Source organism: Kogia breviceps, chromosome 2 (genome assembly GCF_026419965.1).
Source record: "Kogia breviceps isolate mKogBre1 chromosome 2, mKogBre1 haplotype 1, whole genome shotgun sequence".
NCBI lineage: Eukaryota > Metazoa > Chordata > Mammalia > Artiodactyla > Physeteridae > Kogia > Kogia breviceps.
This window is the reverse complement of record NC_081311.1, coordinates 9,390,944-9,417,566: the sequence shown is the minus strand read 5'-3', so window position 1 is coordinate 9,417,566 and position 26,623 is coordinate 9,390,944. Positions and strand designations below refer to the sequence as shown.

Genomic DNA, 26,623 nt, shown 5'->3' with positions numbered 1-26,623 from the left:
CTGGAATCCTCCCGTAACCATGTCATGGGAGATTTTGGTACAAGATGGTTCTAGCTGAGAGCTATGCTCAGTGAGGTTTGGTGTCTCAGCCACTGAAGGATCTTGGGACTTCTGACTTGTCTGGGCCCATGGGGCTGGATCACTGCACGTCCCAGAATACCGGACACCACCAGGAAAGGGCTTTAGGGAAGCATGATGGGGGCCATTTCTATTCATTTGTATTTGCTGTCTTTGACTTTGGCCAATAGCTCAGCTCCCAAGCTTTGTGGGGAGATGTGTGGATAGAGGGCTTTGGGGTAGGCTGAAGGCCCGGGATCCCTGAGCTCAGACTCTGTAGGAAGTGATGGATCCAGCCAAGGCCAGGAGTTCTGCTTATGGACAGAAAGGAACGTGCCACGCTGGGATGCTTCCCTAGAGTGGACACTAGAGGGCGCCCAAGGGCCTCCTTTCTGTGCGCCAGAAAGTGGTACCTGAGGGTATCCTGGGATGTGGCCCATAATGGAGCGAGTAGAATTGCCAGATGGTCCAGGACAACGTGTTTCAAACTTTACTTTTTTTTTTTTTTTAACATCTTTATTGGAGTATAACTGCTTTACAGTGGTGTGTTAGTTTCTGCTTTACAACAAAGTGAATCAGTTATACATATACATATGTTCCCATATCTCTTCCCTCTTGCGTCTCCCTACCTCCCACCCTCCTTATCCCACCCCTCTAGGTGGTCACAAACCAACTAGCTGATCTCCCTGTGCTATGCGGCAGCTTCCCACTAGCTGTCCACCCTACGTTTGGTAGTGTATATATGTCCATGCCACTCTCTCACTTTGTCACAGCTTACCCTTCCCCCTCCCCATATCCTCAAGTCCATGCTCTAGTAGGTCTGTGTTTTATTCCTGTCCTAGCCATAGTCTCTTCATGACAATTTTTTTTCTTAGATTCCATATATATGTGTTAGCATACGGTATTTGTTTTTCTCCTCTGACTTACTTCACTCTGTAGGACAGACTCCAGGTCCATCCACCTCATTACAAATAACTCAATTTCGTTTCTTTTTATGGCTGAGTAATATTCCATTGTATATATGTGCCACATCTTCTTTATCCATTCATCTGTTGATGGACACTTAGGTTGCTTCCATGTCCTGGCTATTGTAAATAGAGCTGCAATGAACATTGTGGTACATGACTTTTTTTGAATTATGGTTTTCTCAGGGTATATGCCCAGTAGTGGGATTGCTGGGTCATATGGTAGTTCTATTTGTAGTTTTTTAAGGAACCTCCATACTGTTCTCCATAGTGGCTGTATCAATTTACATTCCCACCAATAGTGCAAGAGGGTTCCCTTTTCTCCACACCCTCTCCAGCATTGATTGTTTCTAGATTTTTTTTTTTTTTTTTTTTTTTCTGTTAATGCGGGCCTCTCACTGCTGTGGCCTCTCCCGTTGCGGAGCACAGGATCCGGACGCGCAGGCCCAGTGGCCATGGCTCACGGGCCCAGCCGCTCCACGGCATGTGGGATCTTCCCAGACCGGGGCACGAACCCGTATCCCCTGCATCGGCAGGCGGACTCTCAACCACTGCGCCACCAGGGAAGCCCCGATTGTTTCTAGATTTTTTGGTGATGGCCATTCTGACAGGTATGAGATGATATCTCATTGTAGTTTTGATTTGCATTTCTCTAATGATTAATGATATTGAGTGTTCTTTCATGTGTTTGTTGGCAATCTGTATATCTTGTTTAGAGAAATGTCTGTTTAGGTCTTCTGCCCATTTTTGGATTGGGTTGTTTGTTTTTTTGTTATTGAGCTGCATGAGTTGCTTGTAAATTTTGGAGATTAATCCTTTGTCAGTTGCTTCATTTGCAACTATTTTCTCCCATTCTGAGAGTTGTCTTTTCGTCTTGTTTATGGTATCCTTTGCTGTGCAAAAGCTTTTAAGTTTCATTAGGTCTCATTTGTTTATTTTTGGTTTTGTTTCCATTTCTCTAGGAGTTGGGTCAAAAAGGATCTTGCTGTGAGTTATGACATAGAGTGTTCTGCCTACGTTTTCCTCTAAGAGTTTGATAGTGTCTGGCCTTAAATGTAGGTCTTTAACCCATTTTGAGTTTATTTTTGTGTATGGTGTTAGGGAGTGTTCTAATTTCATACTTTTACATGTACCTGTCCAATTTTCTCAGCACCACTTATTGAAGAGGCTGTCTTTTCTCCACTGTATATTCTTGCCTCCTTTATCAAAGATAAGGTGACCATATGTGTGTGGGTTTATCTCTGGGCTTTCTATCCTGTTCCATTGATCTATATTTCTGTTTTTGTGCCAGTACCATACTGTCTTGATTACTGTAGCTTTGTAGTATAGTCTGAAGTCAGGGAGCTGATTCCTCCAGCTCCATTTTTCAATCTCAAGATTGCTTTGGCTATTCGGGGTCTTTTGTGTTTCCATACAAATTGTGAAATTTTTTGTTCTAGTTCTGAAAAAAAATGCCAGGGGTAGTTTGATAGGGATTGCATTGAATCTGTAGATTGCTTTGGGCAGTAGAGTCATTTTCACAATGTTGATTCTTCCAATCCAAGAACATGGTCTATCTCTCCATCTATTTGTATCATCTTTAATTTCTTTCATCAGTGTCTTATAATTTTCTGCATACAGGTCTTTTGTCTCCTTAGGTAGGTTTATTCCTAGATATTTTATTCTTTTTGTTGCAATGGTAAATGGGAGTGTTTTCTTAATTTCACTCTCAGATTTTTCATCATTAGTGTATAAGAACGCCAGAGATTTCTGTGCATTAATTTTGTGTCCTGCTACTTTACCAAATTCATTGATTAGCTCTAGTAGCTTTCTGGTAGCATCTTTAGGATTCTCTATATATAGTATCATGTCATCTGCAAACAGTGACAGCTTTACTTCTTCTTTTCCGATTTGGATTCCTTTTATTTCTTTTTCTTCTCTGATTGCTGTGGCTAGAACTTCCAAAACTATGTTGAATAAGAGTGGTGAGAGTGGGCAACCTTGTCTTGTTCCTGATCTTCGTGGAAATGGTTTCAGTTTTTCACCATTGAGGACGATGTTGGCTGTGGGTTTGTCATGTATGGCCTTTATTATGTTGAGGAAAGTTCCCTCTGTGCCTACTTTCTGCAGGGTTTTTAATCATAAATGGGTGTTGAATTTTGTCAAAAGCTTTCTCTGCATCTATTGAGATGATCATATGGTTTTTCTCCTTCAGTTTGTTGATATGGTGTATCACGTTGATTGATTTGCATATATTGAAGAATCCTTGCATTCCTGGAATAAACCCCATTTGATCATGGTGTATGATCCTTTTAATGTGCTGTTGGATTTTGTTTGCTAGTATTTTGTTGAGGACTTTTGCATCTGTGCTCATCAGTGATATTGGCCTGTAGTTTTCTTTCTTTGTGAGGTCTTTGTCTGGTTTTGGTATCAGGGTGATGGTGGCCTCATAGAATGAGTTTGGGAGTGTTCCTCCCTCTGCTATCTTTTGGAAGAGTTTGAGAAGGATAGGTGTCAGCTCTTCTCTAAATGTTTGATAGAATTCGCCTGTGAAGCCATCTGGTCCTGGGCTTTTGTTTGTTGGAAGATTTTTAATCACAGTTTCAATTTCAGTGCTTGTGATTGGTCTATTCATATTTTCTATTTCTTCCTGGTTCAGTCTCAGCAGGTTGTGCATTTCTAAGAATTTGTCCATTTCTTCCAGGTTCAAACTTTTTAATTGAAATCTTATATGAGGCCCATATTCCAGGGAAAGGGGCTGGGAAAATTTAGAGCGGACAGAAGGGAGCCACAAAGAGGGAGTGAATCTGCCCATTTGTACACAGACTTCTGCTGAGATGGGACCATGACCCACACAGAAGCAGATACACGTGCGCGCGCACACACACACACACACACACACACACACAGAGTGCTCATCCATGTGCAAAGACAGAGTGGTGGGTAGGGACTGATACATCCAATTATCCAAGTTGAGACATTTGTTGAGCAGGTCCCAGGGGCCGCGTTTGTTGTTGGGCTCGGGGGGGCACACGGGGATGGGTGAGCCACCATTGGTCACGTCACAGTAGCCACCTACTCTGCAAAGCAGAATGTGGGTGTCAGGAGGGTAGAATCACAGGTCCGAGAATGAGGAGGGAGGTACCTTTGGAGGTGCCTCCCTTTTATCAAGGGTTTTATAGATTCAACAACACAATTACCAGTAGGCAGAGGAGCTACTTTCCTGTTTTGCTTTATAATTTACTTGACTCAGGAGAGGCTGCGCTTGAAGGCCCTCAGGTCTTGACAAGCTGCACCGGCTCCAGGCCCCCCTATTACAGTAGCTGGCGTTTCTGTGAGCCCTGGGGTGTGGTCCATGACTTCAGAGGACGAGGTCCCACCTCCCTACCTCACAGGCTTCGCAGACCAAGGCACTGAGGACACTGCAAGATCCCACCTTAGCCCCTGTTATGAAGGGTCCCGGCCTTGTCCCCGACTTGTAGACGGTTCTCAGTTCCCAGAGAGAGCAGGTTAAAAAGCATCTACCAACAAAATAAGTCATCAGTCATAGCTTTCAATAATATAAAATAGTCCAGTTTTTATTTAAACAATTTTGTCTAAACATTTCTGGATACTGGATCTAGAAAAGGAGCTCCCCAGAATGCCAAAGCTGGGAGGGATCTGAGAACCTTCCAGTCCAATCTTATTTTACAGATGAGGCCTGAGGATTTAGGGGTTGGTTCCCACTGAGGCCCTTTTAGAGAATCGAGTTACTCCAGGCCCTGTAAGGAAGCATGGCGTACATGGAAACAGGAACGACACTTTTTCCCTAAGGAGGGAGGTGGAGGAGGCCACGCGTGGCACCCCAGTTGGTCTCTGTAAGACTGTATCCCTCCCGCAGCCCCCAGCCTGTGCTGAGACTGAGCCTGGAACAGGGAGTGCTCGGAACCTTCCCTGATGTTGCCATGGTGCCCACAAAGACCCGAGGAAACCAAAGGTGAGCTCCCCTGCCATATAGCACCTTGCCCACAAGAAGAAAAAGGTGAGCCCCCCGTGTCATGAGCGCTCTGAGGATTCAGGCTCAGAAGGTGAACGGCTCTCAGCTCTCCTGTACTTCAGAGACCGGTGTAATGAGAGTGCCTTCATTCCACTAGCTCCTCCTGTAAGCACACCTGTGGTGGGCAAGGGGCCTTCAAAGTAGCAAGTATAGCTAGTACTTTCATCCACATTAGAGACACCGAGGGCACCCACAGTAACGGGCACTGCTTGGACTTGATTCCGTATGGCCAGTTGGCAGAGAGGGGCTTCGGGAGTTCTGGGCTGGGAGGCAGGAGGGGTCTGGGAGCTGAGGTACCGTCTTGAGTATCTCCTGCCAATCAGAGTGACCCAGGAACCAACCCTCGAAACCCTTTAAAGGACGTTTTGCCTGGTGTGATGAAAAAAGGAAAAATAACATGTCCAGGCCATTGAGATAGCCCTGGATTTCAAGATCAGCTAAAAAGCCTCTTGGATATCAAGCAGGAGCTTGGGTACCTCAGTGAAAACCCCAGCCTCCCCCTCTTAAGCCGATGCCGGGTTCTGCTGAGGTATGGGGAAACTTCTGTCCGGCTGTGGTTTATTCTGTGCTGACCAGGCTTGCTTTAGAATGTAACTCTAACCTCAAAGTGGCCCCACTGAGGATTCAGGAGTTTATAGTAAGGACAGTGGAAGCTGGTGAAAGATTTGATGTTGTGGAGTTGAAGGTCTTTCTGACGCCTGCCTGGAAAATGGATCAGAGAAGCATATATGTATTACCTGGGGGTAGGAAAAACGTCCTTATGCAAGATGGAAACCCAGCCATAAAGGAAATACATCAATTTGATATCCAGTTTTTAAGTTAAGGATAGTCAAAGGATAGATATGTGCATATACATAGAGATATACATATAGGCATGCATATGTAATTGACATATTTTCCATACCTAATTAAATACTTTGTATAATATTCACAAAGTGAAAAGACAGATGATACACTGGAGAAAAGTTTTGCAATATGTAAGGTAGACAAAAGATTAATGTCTGTAGTATACAGAGAGCTTCAAGAAATGCTAAGGAAACTATAGCAATCCAGTGGCAAAATGAGGAAGACCTATAATTAGGCAATTCTCAGGAAGAGAAAGTTATAAGGCTAATACATATATAAATGAATCTTAACGGTGGCCAGGGAAGTTCAAATTAAAACAACAATCTGAAACTATCACCCACCAGATTGAAATAAATATCGATAATACTGAGTACTGGAGATGGTGTGGGGAAAAAAGCACTTACAAATTGGATGGGAATGCAAGTTACTCTAACTTTTGGGAAGGTGAGTTGGCATCATCAATGAAAGATATCTGTCTTCTTTAGCATAATCCCACTTTGAAGGATCTATTTCTTAGAAGTAAAAGCAATAACACACAAAGATGTATATAGATATAGAAAGCTAGGCGATAGATAGATAGATGGATAGAGATATAGTTAACGGCTATAGATATGAATACCTGTGTTTCAAAACATATATATATACGGCTTCCCTGGTTGCTCAGTGGTTAAGGAGCCGCCTACCAACACAAGGGACACGGTTTCAACCCCTGGTCCGGGAGGATCCCACATGCCCCAGAGCAGCTAAGCCTGCGAGCCACAACTACTGAGCCCAAGCGCCACAACTACTGAAGCCCACGTGCCTAGAGCCCGTGCTCCAGCACAAGAGAAGACACCGCAATGAGAAGCCCGCACACCGCAACGAAGAGTGGCTCCCACTCGCCGCAACTAGAGAAAGCCCATGTGCAGCAACGAAGACCCAACACAGCCAAAAATAAATAAAACTTTAAAAAAACCATATATATACACACATACACACATACATATATGTACGTATGTTTATTGCAGCATTGTTTTGGGGAGTAAAAACACAGGAAACGAACTGAATGATCATCAGCAGGTGAATAGTCTAATAAATTATGATATAGCCACAGTATGAAATAGTATGTGGCTATTGTTAAATTTTTCTTTACTTCTCTTTGTATTAGCTCACTTGTTACCACTTTGGCAATGTAAGAAATCTAAGGTAATTAAAAGGAAAAGAAAAGCCTGTCTGCCCAGGTGGAAGAGAAATTCCATGAGGCAGAGATCCTGTCCGCTTGGCTCACTGCCATACCCCAAAACCAACTAACACTTTCCTTGCATATGGCAGCCGCCCACAATGTACTTGTGAAATGGACAGGTGAGCCCCTTCTCAGCACCACGGCTATGGTGCAGGTGGAGTGCTACCTGGGGAATGATGCAGAGTCAGGTGGGATGCTTGGTCCCCAGGTGACCTAGTTCCTGCTGGTTTTGCCTGCTCGGCCACTACCCTTTGCCCCAAGCTTGTTCTGGGGAGCCACCCAGTCCCCACTGCAGTCTTTTTGGGAGGGTTAATCAAGCTGTCTGCCCGCCTGAGAACTAAACCAAGCCGGCTGTGTTCTTTAGCTGAGAATTTCAGTGGAGCAGGACCGCCTAAGACTGACTGGGGTGGGTGGGTGAGGGGATGAGACGGGGAACTGCTAGAGGCGGCCTAGAGGCAGCGTCTGACAGAGGTGGACACTGGTGCTTGCACCGTATCCCCGGAGCTGCTTCCCGGCCGTCCCCCAAAAGAGTCTCCGTTTTCCCTTTGATTCCGAGTTCCGTCTTTCCCTTACCATCCTTTCAACAAATCCCAACCTCCCTTAACCCCCCCAATTTTTTTTGCCATATCATTAACAGAGTTACTTTCTGTTGCTTGCAACCAAACTGCCCTAAAAATGATCAGAAACGGCTGGGAAGTTCTGTCACTCAGCCCCTTTCGTGTCTCTCAAAGCTAAGGTGAGATGAGTCCACTGTGCTCCAGGACAGCCCTGGTCGACACTAGCTGTCTAGGCCTAATTATTAATATCACCCCTTTTAGCCTCCTGGTCTGAATGACAAATTACATGATCAGCCTACTTACAGGCCTCCTTTGGTTCCCATTACCTTGGTAAAGGGTGGAGAGTCAGAGAATCATGGATTATCTCCTGTTTTGCTTTATCTGAGACACTTTCCCAGCACAAGAGCAGAGAATCATCTTTCTACTAATGTGCTTTCAAAAGTTAGATTTTTCACTGAATTTGATGAATAACCGACATTTGAGGCTTACTCATTATTACTTTTGTGGCAAACTATAGATTCTTTGGTCCAATCTCCTCCATAATATTTTGAAAAGACCCTTTGGAAATTTTTTGAAATTTAAAATTTACCTCTTTCATCTTCCAGGTGCTTCTTCCCTTTGTGTAATCTCCATGATCCTTCATGAAAATGCTGAAGCCGGTAAGTAGATCAGTTTCACAAGAGGGCAGGCAATGGTGAGGAACAGAAGCACTTGGTGACAGTTGTATTGCTGGGTTTCCACACGGGGATGGGTCTGGCACCCCTGAGGACCTCAAGCTTTATTGGCTGACTCAGCTGGGAAGAGTGTGTTGGAGGCCGGCTGTTATAGCCCGTCATTTTTGTGTCTCACTTCAACAGGGCTGTATCTAAGTTCAGATTCTACAGTTTTCAATCACCCACCACATTCCAGGCACTGTACTAAAGCGTAGTTCCCAAACTTTATTTTTTCATTTCAACAGCATCCTCATCCTCATCTTCATCCTCATCCTCATCCACATCCACATCCTCACCCTCACCCTCATCCTCATCTTCACCCTCATCCTCAACCTCATCCTCATCCTCATCCACATCCACATCCTCATCCTCATCCTCATCCTCATCCTCATCTTCACCCTCATCCTCAACCTCATCCTCATCCACATCCTCATCCTCAACCTCAACCTCAATCTCATCCTCATCCTCATCCACATCCTCACCCTCATCCTCATCCTCACCCTCATCCTCATCCTCATCCACATCCTCATCCTCATCCTCATCCACATCCTCATCCTCATCCACATCCTCATCCTCATCCTCATCCTCATCCACATCCTCATCCTCAACCTCATCCTCATCCTCATCTTCACCCTCATCCTCAACCTCATCCTCATCCACATCCTCATCCTCAACCTCAACCTCAATCTCATCCTCATCCACATCCTCATCCTCACCCTCATCCTCATCCACATCCTCATCCACATCCACATCCTCATCCTCATCCTCATCCTCATCCTCATCCTCATCCTCATCCTCATCCACATCCTCATCCTCAACCTCATCCTCATCCTCATCCTCATCCACATCCTCATCCTCATCCTCATCCTCATCCTCATCCACATCCTCATCCACATCCACATCCTCATCCTCATCCTCATCCTCATCCACATCCTCATCCTCAACCTCATCCTCATCCACATCCTCATCCACATCCTCATCCACATCCTCATCCACATCCTCATCCTCATCCACATCCTCATCCACATCTTCTTCCACATCTTCATCCTCATCTTCATCGTCATTATTGCCATTTTATATACGAGGTCCAAGAGGCTCAAAGGAGTAAATTCTCTGCCCAAGGTCACACAACCAATCAGTGGCAAAAACAAGATTTGAACTCAGACCCTCCATTCCATGGCCTGTGGTCTCCCCACCACCCTTCTGGTGCCTGGTGTGGCTTAGGATCAGTTTCACCCATTCCTATGAGTCCCTCATGGTGCACTTGTCCTGGGTAGGTTTCCTTGAGCCACCACATCTGAGGTTTACATCCATGCTGGGTTTTGTACTGCTCCCTTAAGGAAATCACTGAAGACCAGGACCTTAAGAAAATGTCTAAGGAAAAGTCCCTGCCCAGTGACCCACCTGTTCCAGTCCTGGGTTTATACAAAAAGAACTGAAAACAGGTGTTCAAACAGAAACTCATACACGAATATTCATAGCAGCACTATTCACAGTAGCCAAAAGGTTGTAACAACCCAAATAGCTATCAACTGGTGAATAGATAAACAAAAGGTGGTCTCTCCCCACAATGGAATGTCATTCAGCCCTAAAAAGGAATGAAATTCTGACCCATGCTACAACGTGGATGAACCTTGAAAACATGCAAAGTGAAAGAAGCCAGACATAAAAGGCCACCATTGTAGGATTCCATTTATATAAAATTTCCAGAATAGGCAAATCCATAGAGACAGAATGCAGATGAGTGGTTTCCAAGAAGTGGGGAAGGGGGAAATAGGGAGTGATGGCTTAATGAGTCGACAGTTTCCTTTTAGGGTAATGAAAATGTTCTGAACTAGATAGTCGTAATGGTTGTACAACACTGTAAATGTACTAAGTGCTACTAATTGTACCTACAAAATGGATTAAATGGTGAGTTTTGTGTTTTGTGTATTTTACTGCAATTTAAAAAAAACAGTCCCTACCCCAAATCTCCTCAGTCTGATATCTTTCTCCCTGACATTTTGCCTCTGGCACCTCCTGTCCCAGGTGCTAAATTCCAAATTACTTTGTGGCTTGAAGTCCTCAGTCTCCTGAATACAATACATTTGCCTTGAGAAAACGCTCTGGAGAAATATTGGCCATCTTTGAAAATGAACCAGCCTTTAAAAATTTGTCTTGCTTTCCTTTCTGCTGTACAATTTGGAAAACCTGGTATTTATGAGTGGTTAAAAAAAGACGTTCTTTCTTTGCTGCCCAAGCAGCACAAACCCCAGCTGGAACGCCGGATCGTTGGCCCAACCAACCGGTGGCGTTTCCCCAGAGAGCCTTTTCTGGGAGACCTGCTGGCGCTTTCCCAGATGTGCAAGGCTCTCAACGTAGACTTTGACGAAGTTCTGAAGAACCCAGACAGGTAGGAAGACCAAAGGCCCATGGCAGGGCGAGCCACCCTTCTGGGAAGTGCCCCATGGTTGGGCAACTCTGACTGGGCAGGTGGGCTGTCCTGGGTATTTGCAAGGAAGGCTGCCTTTGGGACCATCCCTTAGGGGGATGGACAGGATCAGGGTGACAACTTCCTCTGAGAATGTCTGTGGGTGGTGATTAAAGTCCAGAGAGATTGAGATTTTTTTTTTTCTAGATTTTCCTTTGTACTGGGAACTTTGGACCCTACCAGGATTCTAAGTTTATCAACTGATTTGTTGACAAACAAAGTGAGATGGTCAGAGTCTGAACCCTTCCCACGAACGCACATGTCCACCCAGCAAGGGGAGAAGCAGGCTTCCGCTCACCTGCAAAGTGTTCTGAGCCGCTGGCTTAGAGCATCACTTCTTCGGGTTGAGTTTTTATTTGCCTCTCCTGGGCACACATAGCTGGATCCCATTGCAGAAGGAACACTTCACTTCCCTGGCCTTTTGGATCTGCCTGGATGCTACTTCCTCCGTGGACTGGAACATCTGCCTTATGAGCACTCCGTCTGACCTATCTGAGCATCTCCCTGAGTGTGGGCTGTGTCCTGGGCAGCACCTGGCACGGAAGAGCCCCTGGCTCCATGTTTTCTGAGTGAGGAGCCACATCTTCCCTTTCCAGGCCCACCGGCCAGCCCTGCTCGGTTGCCTCCCACCCCACAGATGACTGTACCACGCACGTGTGAATAAACCAAAACCCATCTGGGTTTGGTCTCTAAATTCTCTGATGACCCCAGCTTAGAAAACATTGAGTGCTGTGAGTTGCAGTTTTGGGCATTGGTTACTCACGGCCTTAAACAATTTTGAATTTATTTTATATTTTGTTTGGTTAGAGCCCTGAAGAAGTCTTAGAGTTCGCTGTGCTCCTTAGCACCAGGGCCAGGCCGGGCAAGCAGGCGCAGGAGCTGGGCCTGGGAATACGGGCAAACTGATCCAGAAACCTGAGGAGGGAGGCTGGGCTGTAGGGGCAGACTTCTTCAGGGCTTGGTTTGCAGAATCGCTGAGCTAGGTTGGGGGTGGTGGCCTGAGGGGGGATGGCCATTGGTGCTGGGCTTTGGGGCCATTAAACGTAGTCTATTTGACAGGGTTGGAATTCCTTCTCCTCCATTTACTCGTTCTGTGACCTTCAGCCAGTGACTTAATCTCTCTGAGCCTCAGTTTCCTCATCTGTGAAATGGTGACAATAGCATCTCCCCTGAAGAGTGACCTTCAATCAGAAAGTACATTAAAAATGATTAGTGCTGTTCCTGGCAAATAGTAGATGCTCAATAAACAGAGCTATTATCTTTATAGCCTAAGCAGTAGTCTTAGTTATTGATCCTGGTGGTTTCATTTGGGGGAGTGCCAGCCCTGTGCTCCGCCAGCCAATGACTCCATATGTCACTCTGCCTCTTAGCACTTTCTCCAAATCAAAACACCTTGCCTCAAACACAGCAGATGCAGGGACTGGTCTGGGCGCTCTCTTCCCAGGAGAAGCTTTGCAGATCTGCCTCTCTCCTTGGTGATGCTGGGAATCTGGGGGTCGGGAGGCAGGCTGAGGGCAGGTAGGCACTCAGGACAGGCCAATCACTCGTGTACCAGTGGTCAGCCGACCCGGGCTCAGCTCATCTGGGCAGTTTGGCTGCTCCACAAGCCTCTCGTCCTCTTCCTGAGACAGTGGGCTAGCCTGGGCATGTCCTTGTCTTGGTGACGGCAGAGGGCAAGAGGGCAGGCCCAGTTGCTCATCATGTCCACTCAGCCAAGGCAAGTCACATGGCCAAAGTCAAAGTCAAGGGGCAGGAAAGACACACCAACTCTCTTGGGAGAAACTTTGGAGTCCTGCAGGCCAAGGGTATGTAATTGGGGCCATGGGTGCAGTCTACTACAGTGTGAGAGGAGCTGATTTTCTTTAATAAACACAAAATTTTATTTTCTTTATTTTCACAATGGGGGTTTATTCCATGTGATTGTGAGAAACATAAACTTGAAAGCATAACAAAGTTTTATTTAATTTAGGTAATAAAATAAAGGGCTTATTCCTGGTAACCCTTCTGTACTTTCAGACTTGTCAGCTAACAAGGTCGATGGTAGGGGTGGGGGGGAGTCTGGAATTGTACCTGCGACACACACACAGGCACCTTCCCCATAGCCGTCTGGCTGCCCAACCAGCAAGCCTGTCCTTGCCGTTGACGCTGTTATTGTTGCTTCTTCCACTTGGGGGCGCTGTTGACTTTGATGGGAGCTGGACCCGTCTATATTCTACTAGTTCTGTAAAGCGTCACTGCCGTGGAAAGCTGAGTTACCTAGCTCCGAGCTTCCCATTTATTTCAGATTATGTAACTGTGCTTCTCATATGTCAGTGCCCCAGGTGCTGCCCAGCTGGCCGGGACCTCTGGTCGTGTCTGTGGGTTTCCATGACGCCGCGAGCTTTTGGCTCCAGAACCCAGAGGTGCTATACAGGAACCCCAGGTTCCTGGTCTTCGTCATGCTTTCTTCCACTGGGACTGGGGTGTGCAGCACGGGGAGAAGGGGCCTGAGAGATGAGGAAATGCTAACCTCCTTGCAAACAGCCTAACCTTTTCGTGCCTTAGTTTCCGTATCTGCAAACTGGGGATATGCTGTCTTACAGAGTTGCCGTGAGAATTGTATGACATAATTCACTGAGAGCTTAGAACAGTATCTGGCAAATAAACACCCAATTAACGCGTGTCATTCAGTGTTCCTGGAGTTCTCTGGTACGTGTGGACACAGCTAACATACGAACCCAAAGATCCAGGACGGAGGAGAGTGGCTGAGGAAGGAGGCTCTAGGGCAGAGGTCCCCACCCCCCAGGCCACTGGTCCGTGGCCTGTTAGGAACCGGGCGGCACAGCAGGAGGTGAGCGGCGGGTGAGCGAGCGAAGCTTCATCTGTATTTACAGCCGCTCCCCGTCGCTCGCGTTACCGCCTGAGCTCCGCCTCCCGTCAGATCAGCGGCGGCATTAGATTCTCATAGGAGCGCGAACCCTGCTGTGAACCGCGCATGCGAGGGATCTAGGCTGCGCGCTCCTTTACGAGAATCTAACGCCTGATGATCTGAGCTGGAGCTGAGGCGGTGATGCTAGGGGAGCGGCTGCAAATACAGATCATCATTAGCAGAGAGGTTTGACTGCACAGAGACCGTAACAAATCAACCGCTTGCAGACTCACATCAAAACCCTATCAGTGAGTGGCAAGTGAAAACAAGCTGCATCCTACGGAGTAGACGGGACGTAAGCAACACACTTTGGGTGTCACTGTCTCCCATCACCCCCAGGTGGGACCATCTAGTTGCAGGAAAGCAAGCTCAGGGCTCCCACTGATCCTGCATTATGGTGGATTCTATAATTATTTCATTATATATTACAATGTAATAATGATAGAGATAAAGTGCACAATAAATTTGATGCGCCTGGATCATCCTGAAACCACGCCCCCAGCCCTGGTCCATGGAAAAACTGTCTTCCACGAAACCGGTCCCTGGTGCCAAAAAGGTTGGGCACCGCTGATCTAGGGGGCTTGGGCACTAGGAAAAGGTGACCCTGCCTCATGTTTTTTCCCATTCTGGCTGCAATGCCAAGTCCACTCTGAGGTTGGAAGGAGGTCATGCTGAGAGGCAAGGATGCAAAGAAGGGACTCCTAGGTTTTTATCAGAGAGCAGTTTCGGGAGAGCTGGGACCAGAGGATCCACAGTGTAGAGCTGATAGGAGAACAGAGTGCCCGCTCGGGGCCAGGCGTCCCGAGCATTCGCTCTTTTACTTCCCCCGTGACTGCCACGTGGTCCTCATTTCCCTCCTACAGAGGAAAGAGCCAAGACCCAGAGGCAGCCCCAAGGTCTGCATGACCCTTCCGGGTAAACCGGATTGGAGTTTTGCATGTTGAAGGTATCAAGTCCAAAGCCCTTTGGATGGTCTGCTGCGGGAAGTCCATATGCCCGTGAGAAACTTGTGGAGTTGCCCTTTTACCCTCTGTTTCCCCATCAAGGTAGTGAGCCCCAGACTAACGGCATGTTCCCAGCACCCCCACTTTATCCCAGGCCACTTGGTCCCACGGGGTGAAGAGGACAGCTCACAGATGCCACGTGTCTCATTCGCTTCTCCAAATGGTCCTGAGATGAGCCTCAGCTTTGGGAGCCACAGAGTCCACAGGATACGTGGTATATCTTGGCAAGCAGCCAACACACCAGGAGGAGGCAATGCGGTTCCTCTTGTTGCCCTGCATCTCCTGGCTCAGCTGACACCAGTGAGGTTGGTGAGGGTAGCTGAGGTCGCGGCTATTTGCCCCAACAGGACAAAGTCTGTCGTTCCATTTTGAGGTCACAGTCTGAACTCCTGACCTCAGCCAGCTCTTCCCAGATGTGTGACCCAAGCCACCAGGGGAATTGAGTCTGGCTGGGGTCAGGCCCACTGCTCCTGTGGGATAAACGGCTCAAGCACCCACCACCTTCCTGAGGCTGAGTCACTTGTAATCACCATCTCTGCTTGGAAAGGGCAGCATGGGGTCAACATGACTCTGGACACAGGCTCTCCGACCCAAGCCCTCCTGCATACACTCTGGCCCATAAGGATTTCTGGCATCACTGGAAAACAGTATGGCAGATGTGACGGTGGCTGGTGTGGTCAAGTGTCCCTTGGCTGGTTGGCTTTCTTGGGATGACTGTCTTCAAGCTGTGAATGTGTGACTCCAGTTTTGTTTCATTTCCTTGCTTAGGGTGAATATAGTGTTTATGGAAAAGCGTCTTATCTTTGGCATCATCCAAGCGTTGCTATTTATCGAGCACTTGCATGATGGCTGTGCTAGGGCTGCTGGGGTAAATCAACGCCGACTCTGTGGGATGCAGAGCCTGGCGCAGAGGGCGCGTGAGGAAACAGGCAACCGGAAGACCCTGTGGAAGGAGTTTGAACAGGGCTAATCCCAGGGCGGGCTGGGGAGGGCCGCCAGCCCAGCCTCCCCAGAGGAAACAACACCTAAGCTTATCTGGAAGGATGAGTAGGAGCTCATCCAGTGACAAGGTGGGGGAGCTGTGTGTCCAGGCGATAGGAAGCAAGAGGTGATGGGGTTCAGGCTGTTGCAAAGGGCTGGAGCAGGGGGTGTAAAGGGGTGAGATTGCAGAGACAGGCAGAAGCCTGCTATTAGCCATGTGAAGGAGGTTGGCTTTCCCCCGGGAGCACTGGGGAGACGAGGAAGGATTCTCCGCAGGAGAGAGGCAAGACCAGATTTGCATTTCAGGTGGCTCCTCAGGCTGCAGTGTGGGGTGTGCCTCAGAGGGGACCGCATGGAGGCCCGGAGACTGGCAGTGACTCTGGGGGCAGAAAATGGTGGCTTGGATGACGCTCATAGCAATAAGGGCAAGGATTCACCCAGGGCGAGACGGTTGAATTCAAAAGGCATTTCATTAGATCTGGGCAAAGTGATGAGGTGAGGCAACGTTCAGGATGCTGGCCTGGCAACTGGAGGCTGGTGATGCCATTTCCTGGCAGAGGATTGGGGCTCAGTTCAGGGTACATTCTTTTTTTTTTTTTTTTTTTTTTTTTTTGCAAGCCCACTGCAGGGCTTGCAGGATCTCAGTTCCCTGACCAGGGATTGAACCCAGGGCCACGGCAGTGAAAGCCCAGACTCCTAGCCACTAGACCACCAGGGAACTCCCTCCGAGTAGATCCCGTGTGTAGATTGTGGGCACGCTGAGACTGGGGCATGCATGACCCTGACCAGGAGTTTTGCTGAGTGAACTTTCCAGATGTGCCGGGACTCTCTCTCCCTTTCTCCAGCAGTTATTTATTGAGCACCTACTATATGCTAGGCACTGTTTTAGACACTCACCCAAAGAGGTGTCATTGAGGCAGCCAGATGTAGCCTCAAATACCTCCTTGGTAAGATCTACCCGCAAACTGAAAACAGGAGTTAATGTTTTGAGCTGGTCATCAGACAGAGCTTACAGTTTGTCAAATTGGCAGACACATAGTGACCTGAAGAAACGGTCCCAAAGGGAGAGATACGATAAGACTGATTCATTTATGCTTTAGGGATGCTTCCACTGGAATCATACATGTTACAGATGAAGAAAAATCTCAGTATTAACGCCTGGAATTGTTGTTTGTATTTTTTCTTGAGGTTATGCATTTCACAAGTTCAGAAAAATTTCCCTGAGAATTTGAAGAACAAGGCCATCCAAAGCGGGGAGGCAGGTGAGTTCTTGTCACCAATGGATTCGTCGGAATGTTGCTGACCTCAGGGGTAGCTTATGGTCTTTACGGAAGGAAACCAGACCAGAGGCCTGGTCGCTCGTCTGTAAGTTCTGTTTCTGCACACTGCACAGTGTCCCGCGTGTAATAGGTGACCGTAAATATTTCCCAAATGCACAATGAATGAAACTGCTTGGCAAACACATTTTCATACGCTAATGGCCATGATAAATACAGACCTGCCAATGTTAATAAATAGGCTTTGGATTGGAAGACTAAGCAGAAGCCCATCAAGCCTAGGGCAGCTGTTCTGTGTCCCTCTGGGCTTTAACCAGTCATGACTTGGATGGCCGCATCCGCACTCATCCAAGAAGACTTATCTGAGGTCGGAAGAGGAGTCAGACCGGGTCTGTCCAGCTGGGAAAGGCTCACGGAGCCCCACAAGGAGCCTGGACAGGTCAGCTTCTTGATGGCGCTTTTTTGGGTAAACCCCACCCCACGGTGTGGCTGTCTGAGGTCAAAGCCAGCCTCCTTCCCCCGCAGAGGCTAATCGATTTCTTCCCGCCCGTCAACTCTGGTTGATGGTGGGGGCGGCGGGGGTGAGAAGTAGTGTGAGGCCGCCTCTGGGTTCAGGAGAAGGAGTTCCAGATCGGTTGTGACGTCTGCCCTGCATTGCCGTCCTGAAAGTGGAAGGGGGCGCGGGGGACACAGTTTATCCGCAATTCTGCCCTTGCCTAAAATCACCATTACGGGGCAAGGTTCCTTTTAATCTGGCATAGCCAGACTGTCACCTGAGGTGACCTGAGATTTGAGGTGAAAACCCAGGTTCTCAACTCCCAGCACCAAACGATATCATACAGTTGGTGAGTAACAAGTAATAACAGGAGAGGCAGCAAGTACCCAAAGTCATGCAGTCAAAATAATAGCAAAGCCAAGAAATACCTAGATGGGGCTAGTGAACCTCAAGGTGCTGTCTGGCGCTGGGGTTTAGGGTTTGGGGGGAATCACCCCGAGCATGGCTCCCTTCCCCCCAGCTCTGTGCTGCTTCAGGGGTCCAGCCTGCAGAGCCCCCCTTGCCCACAGCCTCTCATGTCTCACCTGGCCAGGCACCCTTGGATCCTCCATCTACCTGCCTATTCAAGTCTCTTCTTTCTGTCTTATCATCTATGCCACCCCGGGTGAGACTCCCCAGCATAAAGCCCTTTACAGTTTGCAAGGAACCCTCCTCACCCTGTAATCCCATTTCATGCCTGTGAGCTGGGCTTTCTGATGGTCTCCATTCCCTCGAGAAAAGCAGTGCTGATGAGAACTCAGATCCCTGGTGATGGGGTTTTTTTCTATGACATCCAGGTGGGTAATAATTAGACACTCACAGCCCAGTACTTTTCCACAGGGGACCAGGTAGCAGTTTTGCTCCCCAGAGGACATTTGGCCATGTCTGGAGACATTTGGGGTTGTCACGACTCCTGGGTGGGGCGGGTGATGCTGGCGTCCAGTGGGTGGGGGCCAGGGACGCTGCTAAACATCTTACAGCACAGGACAGACCCCTCCACGGAAATACGAACGGTGCCGAGGCTGAGGAACACTGCAGTGGGGGAGGCAAGGGGAGGCCCCCCCCGCAAGAGTGTCACAGCCAGCGTCCCTGCCCCACAAAGCTTCCTCCAGTCCCCAAGCGGGAGGGCAGCTTTGTGCCTCTGGTGGTTGGCAGCTCTGGTGGACGCTTACCGCTTTCTAAGTTACCTTGTGCCCATCGTATCCGCTTGGGAGCCAGGAAGCTCCCCGTGGCTGGCACTTGGTTCCTAGCGAAGCCGCCTGCCCACTCGTTTGCTCGATAACGGGATGGACAGAGAGTAGGTGGGAGAAAGAGTGAAAGCATCTTCAGGTAGGGGTGTCATTGGAATGTTTGCTCAGCATCCTTTCCTCTCCTCAGGTGTGATCCTCGAATGCCTTGGCTTCAGATGGGAACTCCATCAGCCCCAGCTTTTTCAGTCTGAGACCTTGACCAAGCTTTACATGATGGCCCTGGCCTGCGACAACGCAAACCCTGAGAAGGAGCTGGAGAAGCTTCTGCAAGGTACGTTCTCACCCAGAGCAGGACCCCCAAGGGCTCTCTGGTTAGCGAGGCCCCAGCTTGGCGTTCGGTCATCTGTTTGGGGACCACGGTCACTCTGGCAGTTAAGACCAAGGCTCACGGTGTGATCCCATTACAGGATTAACCTCAGTCTCCTCGGCTATAAAATGGGATAATGGTTCTTACTGTGTTTCATTGTGGAGGAGGTACCAGGTGTGAAGTTCGAGCCCAACGCCCGGCACATAGTGAGTAGTCAGTAAATGTCAGTTCTGTTCTCATAATAACCCATTCTTGTCCTCCGGCTGTGATGGAGGCCCTCCCTACTTCTTTGAGAAGAGAAAGTGGGTTGTGTTGAGTCTTCTGATGGGCTTTCTAGAAAGAAGGCGTAGTTCTGACATCTGTGGCTTGTTTGGCTCTAAGTGTGCTGGTTGGAGGTTTACAAGTGTACATCAATTTCATTTTTTCTTTTCCTTTTCTTTCTCTTTTCTTAACGCCACCTCATACCCAAAAGTATTTAGGTCACGTCCTTCTTTTTCTCTTTTTTGAATCCTAATAATCCCCAGCTGCCCCTTATCTGTCCCATAAGTTCCTCTCCTGCAGCCTTGCCAACTTCTTCTCAGGTAGTATAGATTGGCATCGCCTCCGGACAACTCATAAGCAGGTGCCATGGAAAATTCAAGGTCTCCCAAGCAGCCAGCATGCCAGTCAGGATGGGATTGCATTTCCAGGACGTGGCAGTAAAGCTCTGATATTCTGGAGCCAGACGGGCTGGCGGAGCCCCCGGTCGGAAGAGAGGGCCTGGCTGCCTGCCGGCATCTTCCCGGCCATAGAGCCTCTGACTCAGCCCTTCCCGGCCAAGCTGGGAGCCAAGAGCAGGCCGTGGCAGCCCCAAAGAACTGTAACAGGCTTCACACTTACGATCTTCCTGAGCCTTTGTCCCACTGTCTTCAAACGTGGGACCGAGCTCTTTCTCCCATGGCCCCTGTGCCCGGATCACAGCTCTTCCTGGGCAACCAGTGAAAGGCCACTGGGGTCCAGATAGTGAGTACAATGAAAAATCAAGAGGCTATGGAAGAGGAAAATGGAGTTGTCATGTTTTTAGTAGGTCTAGAATGGTCCCACTTAGATTTGGCCCTCCTGAAACAGCTGCTCTAATCCAAGCCCCCTGCTAGAGGCCGGGCCCGGCTGGGGGACATCAGGTCACGTGCAGGGATGAAACCTCAGTGCCTGGGCTGTCACAGCTTCCCGGGGTCTCCCCTGCAAGCACCACCAACTGCATCAGACCCTGGGACGCGTGTCTCCAAGGCTTTCAGTGGGTACAGTCCCAGCCCTTCATGTGCCTTCGATGATGGTTTCTATACGCATCTCCCAGTTATTGCTTTTCTGTTGCTGAGAACAAGATCATCATTCTCCTCGAGTTATAGCAGCAGAGGAAGTTTCTGACCAAGGCCTGGAGTGGTGGGTGCTGAGGAGACACGGCTCCCCTGGAGCAACCCTGTGCTGGCCACACAGGGCTGTCCCAGCCACTCACATTCATGTTCACTCCACCCAGAGTCCAGGATCGGCTGTACCATAGCAGCATGTGTTTATTCTCTAGGAGGATCCAAAAGCAAACGACCCTCTTTTACTAAAAACAAACCACTTTGGTTTGGGGGCACCTCAGAAGCGTATGATCAAATTGTCGCTTTCCTATCAGATTGTGAAGTTTTACTTACAGAAACTGTCTTCCGCGTACTCTGACCTAGCTGATAATATTCCTTGCTCCCTTCAAGAAATGTTCAGTACTTAACTTGTGCCAGGCATGGTGCTAGGAACTTAATGTCGGGGGGTGGGGGACAGACGAGCCCGCCTGAAGTGACGATACAGCATGAGAAATCGTGTGATACGTAATGATCCTATCGAAGCCTCCTGAATACCCGCTACGTGTCGGGCACTTGCCAGCATCCTCTTGTTTACTGCCCCCAGTGGGGGTGAGTGACAGCGTGGAGTGGGCAGAGGGGAGGCTGTGCAGAGATCCGGGGGAGGAAAGTGAGCCAGAGCCAGGAACAGGGCCTGGCACTTAGTAGGTGCTCAATAAACACTGGCCGAATGAGAGCCTGAACAGAGCCGGGTGCCCAGAACGTGGTGAGGGAAGGCTCGACCTTGTTTGCCTGAGGGAAGTGGACCTTTGTTCTCTTTCTTCTGCATTCTTTGTAGCTGCAAATTGTGACATACTTTGGGCTCCTGACTCACGTCACTTGCATGACCTGGCCCCCTGAGCTCACTGGCCACGGAATCCATTCATCCATCGATTCGGCCAATACTTATGGAGGACCCGTGTGTGCAAGACTGTGCAGGGCCTGGGGTGGGATGGCAGGTTCACCGTCCAGTGTGCCCGCCCGGCCGATCGTACACCAACAGATACTCGGTGTATCGGCAGGTGGTTGGCCCAGGAGGGAACATAAAACCAGTTTGGGGGGAGGTGGTGGTGGGGAGCTCCCTTCCATAGCAGAGGGTCAGGCGGGCCCCTGATGGGGGAGAGAGGGAGCTCCACAAATCTGGGCAACAAACCACGGAGAGGCAGGCTTGAGACCTGGCGAACTGGAGACTCGTGGGAGGGTCTTGGGGCCGCTGGAGGGGCTCTGGCTTCGTGCCAAAGGCATGGGACGCCGCTGGAGACCTGAGGGCACCGTGTGTCGTAACTCACATTTCAGAGTAACTCTGAGTGGATTGTGGAGGCTGGCGGTGATGCGGGCTGCCCTTTCCCTTCCTCCTGGAAGCCCTCTGTGGCGGGGGTCCTTTGTTTGGAGCCCCGTGGGGCAAAGTCTCAGGAGCCGCGGGGAGGATGCCTTGGTCCCGCACTCATCCTTCAGCTGATGGCCCTTGCCCTCCTCCTGCCTGGTGCCAGGTGTGAGCTAGGTGCGCAGGGCGCAGAGATGATGGAGACCCACCCCTGGCCCTCTCGCTGCTCACAGCCTAATGAGAGGAAGCAGGGAGGGAGGGAGAGGGAGGGGGAGGGGGGTCTGGATCGGTGTGAGCGTCAGCGTCCCGGGCTTGACAGTCACAGTGGCTGTGTCGGATCATCGGGGGAGCTGGCCCAGGGGGACACGGGAACTCTCTGTACTAATTTTGCAACTTCTTGTGAGTCTTCAACTATTTCAAAATAAATAACCATTTCAACAATGCATCCACTAAACCAACAAGCAAACAAAAATGAACAAAACACAGCGTGATCCACGCCAAGATCGAGGCTGCGCGAGCGGTCGTGGCGCCTCACGCTGTACCTGCGCAGGTCACTGCGGCTGTCACACCTGTGCGTCCTCGTCCCGTTCCCTTCGCTAGCTCAGCTGCCCGCGAAGATCAGAGAACAACGCCCCGTAAAGAAGATGATCATTTCCTTGAAGATCAACGACCCTCTGGTCACCGAAGCTGGTAACGTGCACCTGTCCTCGTATTCTGAGAGTGTCGTTGTACAAACTGCCTCTCAGATGTGAAAAACAAACAGAACACCCCAAACTGGAGGCACGCGGTGTTCAGTGCCTCCTTATTAAAAATAGCTGAGCGGCGCAGGGCAGAGGGGAAGGAGGCTGGCACAATGTGGGGAGATAAAAGAAGGGGGGATTCTGCTCAAGAGAGGTCCTCGTCCTTGTACAGAGGAGGGAGGAATGCAGAGGAGAGAGGAAGAGGCAGGCTCCCCAGACAGACCCAGGGAAGCTGTCACTGCCTTTCTGGGCGCAGATACCCAGGGAAGCTCTCAGGCCCACCCTAGTCCGTAGGCAACGCGGACCCGCCCCCTCCCACCAGGGCCCCTCCCTGGCTGGCTGCCGGCAGCAGAGACCTCCCCCAGGGGACTCCCTTGGGCTCAGCCCCTCCCCAGCCCACCCCGGCCACCTAGAAACACCTATTAACAGGTGTTAACGCACCTGTGCTGTCTCGTGCCATCAGGAAATTATCCACGTCATCGTTATCCACACCAGTTGTCCTCAGAGCCCACGGGGCTGCACGGCAGCGCTATTGGGGAACAGGTAGAACTCGGGATACGTTGAGTCCACGGACTAGCAAATTTGTCCTGGCTTGTCCCAGGAGTCCTTAACCTTTTGGAAGAGCCCAGACTCTGAGGAAAACCTGCTGTAATGATGTCGTCTCTGGAGAACACAAAACACACCTCATGCACCCAGCACCGTGCACACCTTGGGGTGGCCACCTCCCCGCACAGGCCACAGACCCCAGGTCAGGACAGAACCCCCGAGGCACGGGCTCAGGACAGGCTCACAGAAGGTTCTTTCACGGGAACTCCATGTCCTGTAGCTTCATCCTCAACTCCTTTGCGGGGCTGGGAGCCCAGGCAGCATCTGCGCCCAGGTCAGAGCCGTTGCGTTTTGTCTAATGCATCCCTGACCCCCAGCTCGGGGACCCTCATCCAGCAGGGAGGGCGCCTGTGCGGGAGGGATGCGGAGCCGCAGAGCCCCACGCTGACGGCTGGCCCTCGACGCTGCCTCCCCAGCCTTCGCCGAGGCCCTGAAGAATCTCTACCTGCGCGAGGTGAAGGTGAGCGTGGACGACGTGCTGGGCGTGCTGGCTGCGGCCCGCGTTCTTCAGTTCCACAGCCTGTTCCAAAGGTAAGGAACCGTGGCAAGGCGCGGCCAGGGCCAGCCCCGGGCGGGATCCAAAGGGGCCCTCCCGGCCCAGCTCATGGAGCATCCCTCTTCTGTGGGCTGGGGCGTCTGGGGTTTCTCTGCATAGAACACAAGTTTGAGTCGGCCATTAATGCTTATGGGAGGTAAATTAACCAAATGGAAAAGCACTGATGGGATTAATTTTTCTAGACTATTTTGTCCCTTCTCTTGGGCCTTTTCAGGGATGTGTGCTTACTGCACTCACGTCCTGAGCACAGAGGTGGTATCTGATCGCTCTTCGAGTTCCAAATTCCTGATGCAATTCAACGGAGAGGAGATTTAGGGCAGCGATGCTCTGCCTGGCTTGTTTCACCACCTAAGCCTCAGTTTCTTCATTTGAGGGAATGAATGAATGAATAAATGAATGAACAAACATCCCATCTTAGCCCAGAGAGGACAGCAGATGCTCTGTACACCATTTTTTTTTTTTTTTTGTGGTACGCGGGCCTCTCACTGTCGCGGCCTCTCCCGTTGCGGAGCACAGGCTCCGGATGCGCAGGCTCAGCGGCCACAGCTCACGGGCCCAGCCGCTCCGCGGCACGTGGGATCTTCCCGAACCGGGGCACGAACCCGCGTCCCCTGCATCGGCAGGCGGACTCTCAACCACTGTGCCACCAGGGAAGCCCAGATGCTCTGTAAAAGGCAGGGGCAGGATCTCTTCCAGGGACCTTGCAGGTTTCAACTCACTTTCTATAGAATCCATACAGCCACATTCAATCCCAGAGGTTTTTTCGAGCTGGTCCTCATTCCTGGGGGCACCTGAAATGACTCGGGCCAGATCCTGGCCCGTGAGTCTGGAGCATCCCGAAGCCTCGTTGGGGATGCAGATGCCCCGTGAAGCCAGGGACAGAGGCTTTCAGAGGCCTGGACGTGGCCACAGAAGACACGCGGAGGGGACCAGTCTTGAAAAGGCACTCCAGTGTGTCGGCCTGGCCAGACTATGAGGTGGGTGGGTGGCTGTGAGAGATGGGAGGCCCGCCGTCCCAGGCAGGGATGGGTCGTGTAGAGCCTCGGGGAGAACCAAGGAGTCTGGCCTCGACCCTGCAGGTGACGGGGTAAAGTCTGGGGTTTCCTGAATTCTCAGGAAAGCTCCCCTTCCACTGTGTGTCCCGTGACTTCAGCGCCGCCTAACCTTGTGACTGATAATCACTTCTAAATCACAGCTTCTGCACGCATGTGTTTCTGAGCGCCTGTTTCCTGGTGCTGTGCAGGAAGATAACTTCGTGCCCCAAACCTGGAAGGCCAGCTTCCCTCTTGGAGTGGGGCATCTGGCCACCTTCTGTCTGTGAGCCTCAGCTGCCCTACGGGAGGCCCAGGTTCAAAGCCCCATCTTCCTTCCGGAAGGAACCGTAGCCCTGGCTTATCTGGAGTGGAACCAAGAATGGCGGATCCTTCATTTCCTTCCTCCTTCACATGCCTTGTCTTGAATGTCGGAGCAGGGAGGGCTCTGGATACTGAGCCAAGCCTATCATTCCACTGATGAACAAGCCTCCGCTCGCCTGGGGCTGATGGGCCCTGCCCGAGATTCTACAGATAATTGTGGTGGGGCTGGAATCGAGACGAGGCCGGAGCCAGGCGGGTCTGGCTCACAGCTGGGCTGGGTCTCGCCTGCCTTTGAGAGGCTGATGGTACAGTGGCAGGGGTGGGGCAGCGCAAGCCTCAGTGTGTGTGTGTTTGTGTGTGCAGAAATGCCCCGGGTCACTCTGATAGCATCACCAATCCAGGTGCTGGATGGGATCCCAGAGGTCATCTTGGCTGAACCCCCAGCCAGTGCAGAATCACCCAGATGGCTGCTGAGTCTGAATCACGCACACTTGAGGCCGCCCATCTCTAGGGGATGAAGTGTGTGTGTGCGGGTTACGCGGGGTGCTGTTTGTTAGACTCATGCATCAGTGTCTGCTTCCGCGCAACTGGGACCATCGTGGCTGTTGGTTGTTGCCTGCACGCGCACACATACACACACACACACACACGCTCACGCACACACACGTGCGCACACACACACACACAACCTCCCTAAGGGTCACTTGGGTCCCTCCAGGCTCACAGGGCTGAAAGGGCATTTCCTTCAATGCAGGGCTGAACTCCATCTGTGGGCAACTGCTTGGTGCCCTTAGAAATTCTGGAAGTGGAAATTTCCACCCTCCCTGAGCCCAGAAGCAAGTGGCCTGTGTGGCAGGGCTTGCTTTGTGTCCTGCAGTCTGGGAAGCCCAGCCAGTGAGTCTGAAGTAAGAAGAGAGAGCACAGGTGAAGGTGTCAGCCTCCTGGAGCACTGATTTCTGTACCCCGGCTTCAAACCCAGCTAATTCTGCCCGTGCATCTCTACTGGCAAAAACCCACTCCTGAAGAGCCCTGTGCCTGGTGAGGTATGGGACCTGAACCTCGCACACAGCCCCTTTCACACCTGGTTCCCCCCTTGCTGATTGGTGAGCTCGGCTCACAGCGAGGCCACGAGCCCCAGGAGGAAAGGAGTTTTGTCTGTACTTGGCAGGTATTTCCAGAAACAGCCACAGAGGCTGGCACAGAGGAGACACTCAGGGGATGGATTTATGCTGGGAGGGCTGCTTCCTGGCAGTCTCTAGTTTCAAGGGGGGAGTGTTGGGAGGAGGCAGAGGTACCAGGCAGGAGGAGGTCATGGAAATCAAAGCAGAGGGGGCATGTGAGGAGAAGCAATCAGGGAGACTTCCAAGAGGAGGTGGCACTTGAGCTGAGCCTGAAAAGATGCCCGTTGTCAAAGGGTGAGAGAGAAGAGGACTTCAGGCAGAGGAGAGCATAGAAACTGGAACATGCTTGGCTGCTAAGACCCAGTGCGGCTGGACATGGGGAGGAGTGTGGAAAGATGGAGGGAAAGGTGGGTGGGGAAGTTAGTGTGAGTCCAGGTCATGCAGACCTCAAAGGCC

At 50.4% G+C, this 26,623-nt stretch overlaps 1 protein-coding gene across 1 annotated transcript in view; it reads left to right on the top strand.

Moving 5' to 3' along the window:
- BTBD16 (BTB domain containing 16) overlaps window positions 1-26,623 on the top strand; it is a 61,290-nt gene that overhangs the window by 5,772 nt on the left and 28,895 nt on the right. Inside the window, exons 3-9 of the mRNA XM_059053026.2 lie at window positions 4,882-4,977; window positions 8,268-8,321; window positions 10,619-10,767; window positions 16,927-17,000; window positions 18,928-19,071; window positions 22,390-22,479; window positions 23,552-23,666. Coding sequence (XP_058909009.1) covers window positions 8,304-8,321; window positions 10,619-10,767; window positions 16,927-17,000; window positions 18,928-19,071; window positions 22,390-22,479; window positions 23,552-23,666 — 590 coding nt within the window. The 5' untranslated portion in view covers window positions 4,882-4,977; window positions 8,268-8,303. The remainder of the gene's footprint in view (window positions 1-4,881; window positions 4,978-8,267; window positions 8,322-10,618; window positions 10,768-16,926; window positions 17,001-18,927; window positions 19,072-22,389; window positions 22,480-23,551; window positions 23,667-26,623) is intronic.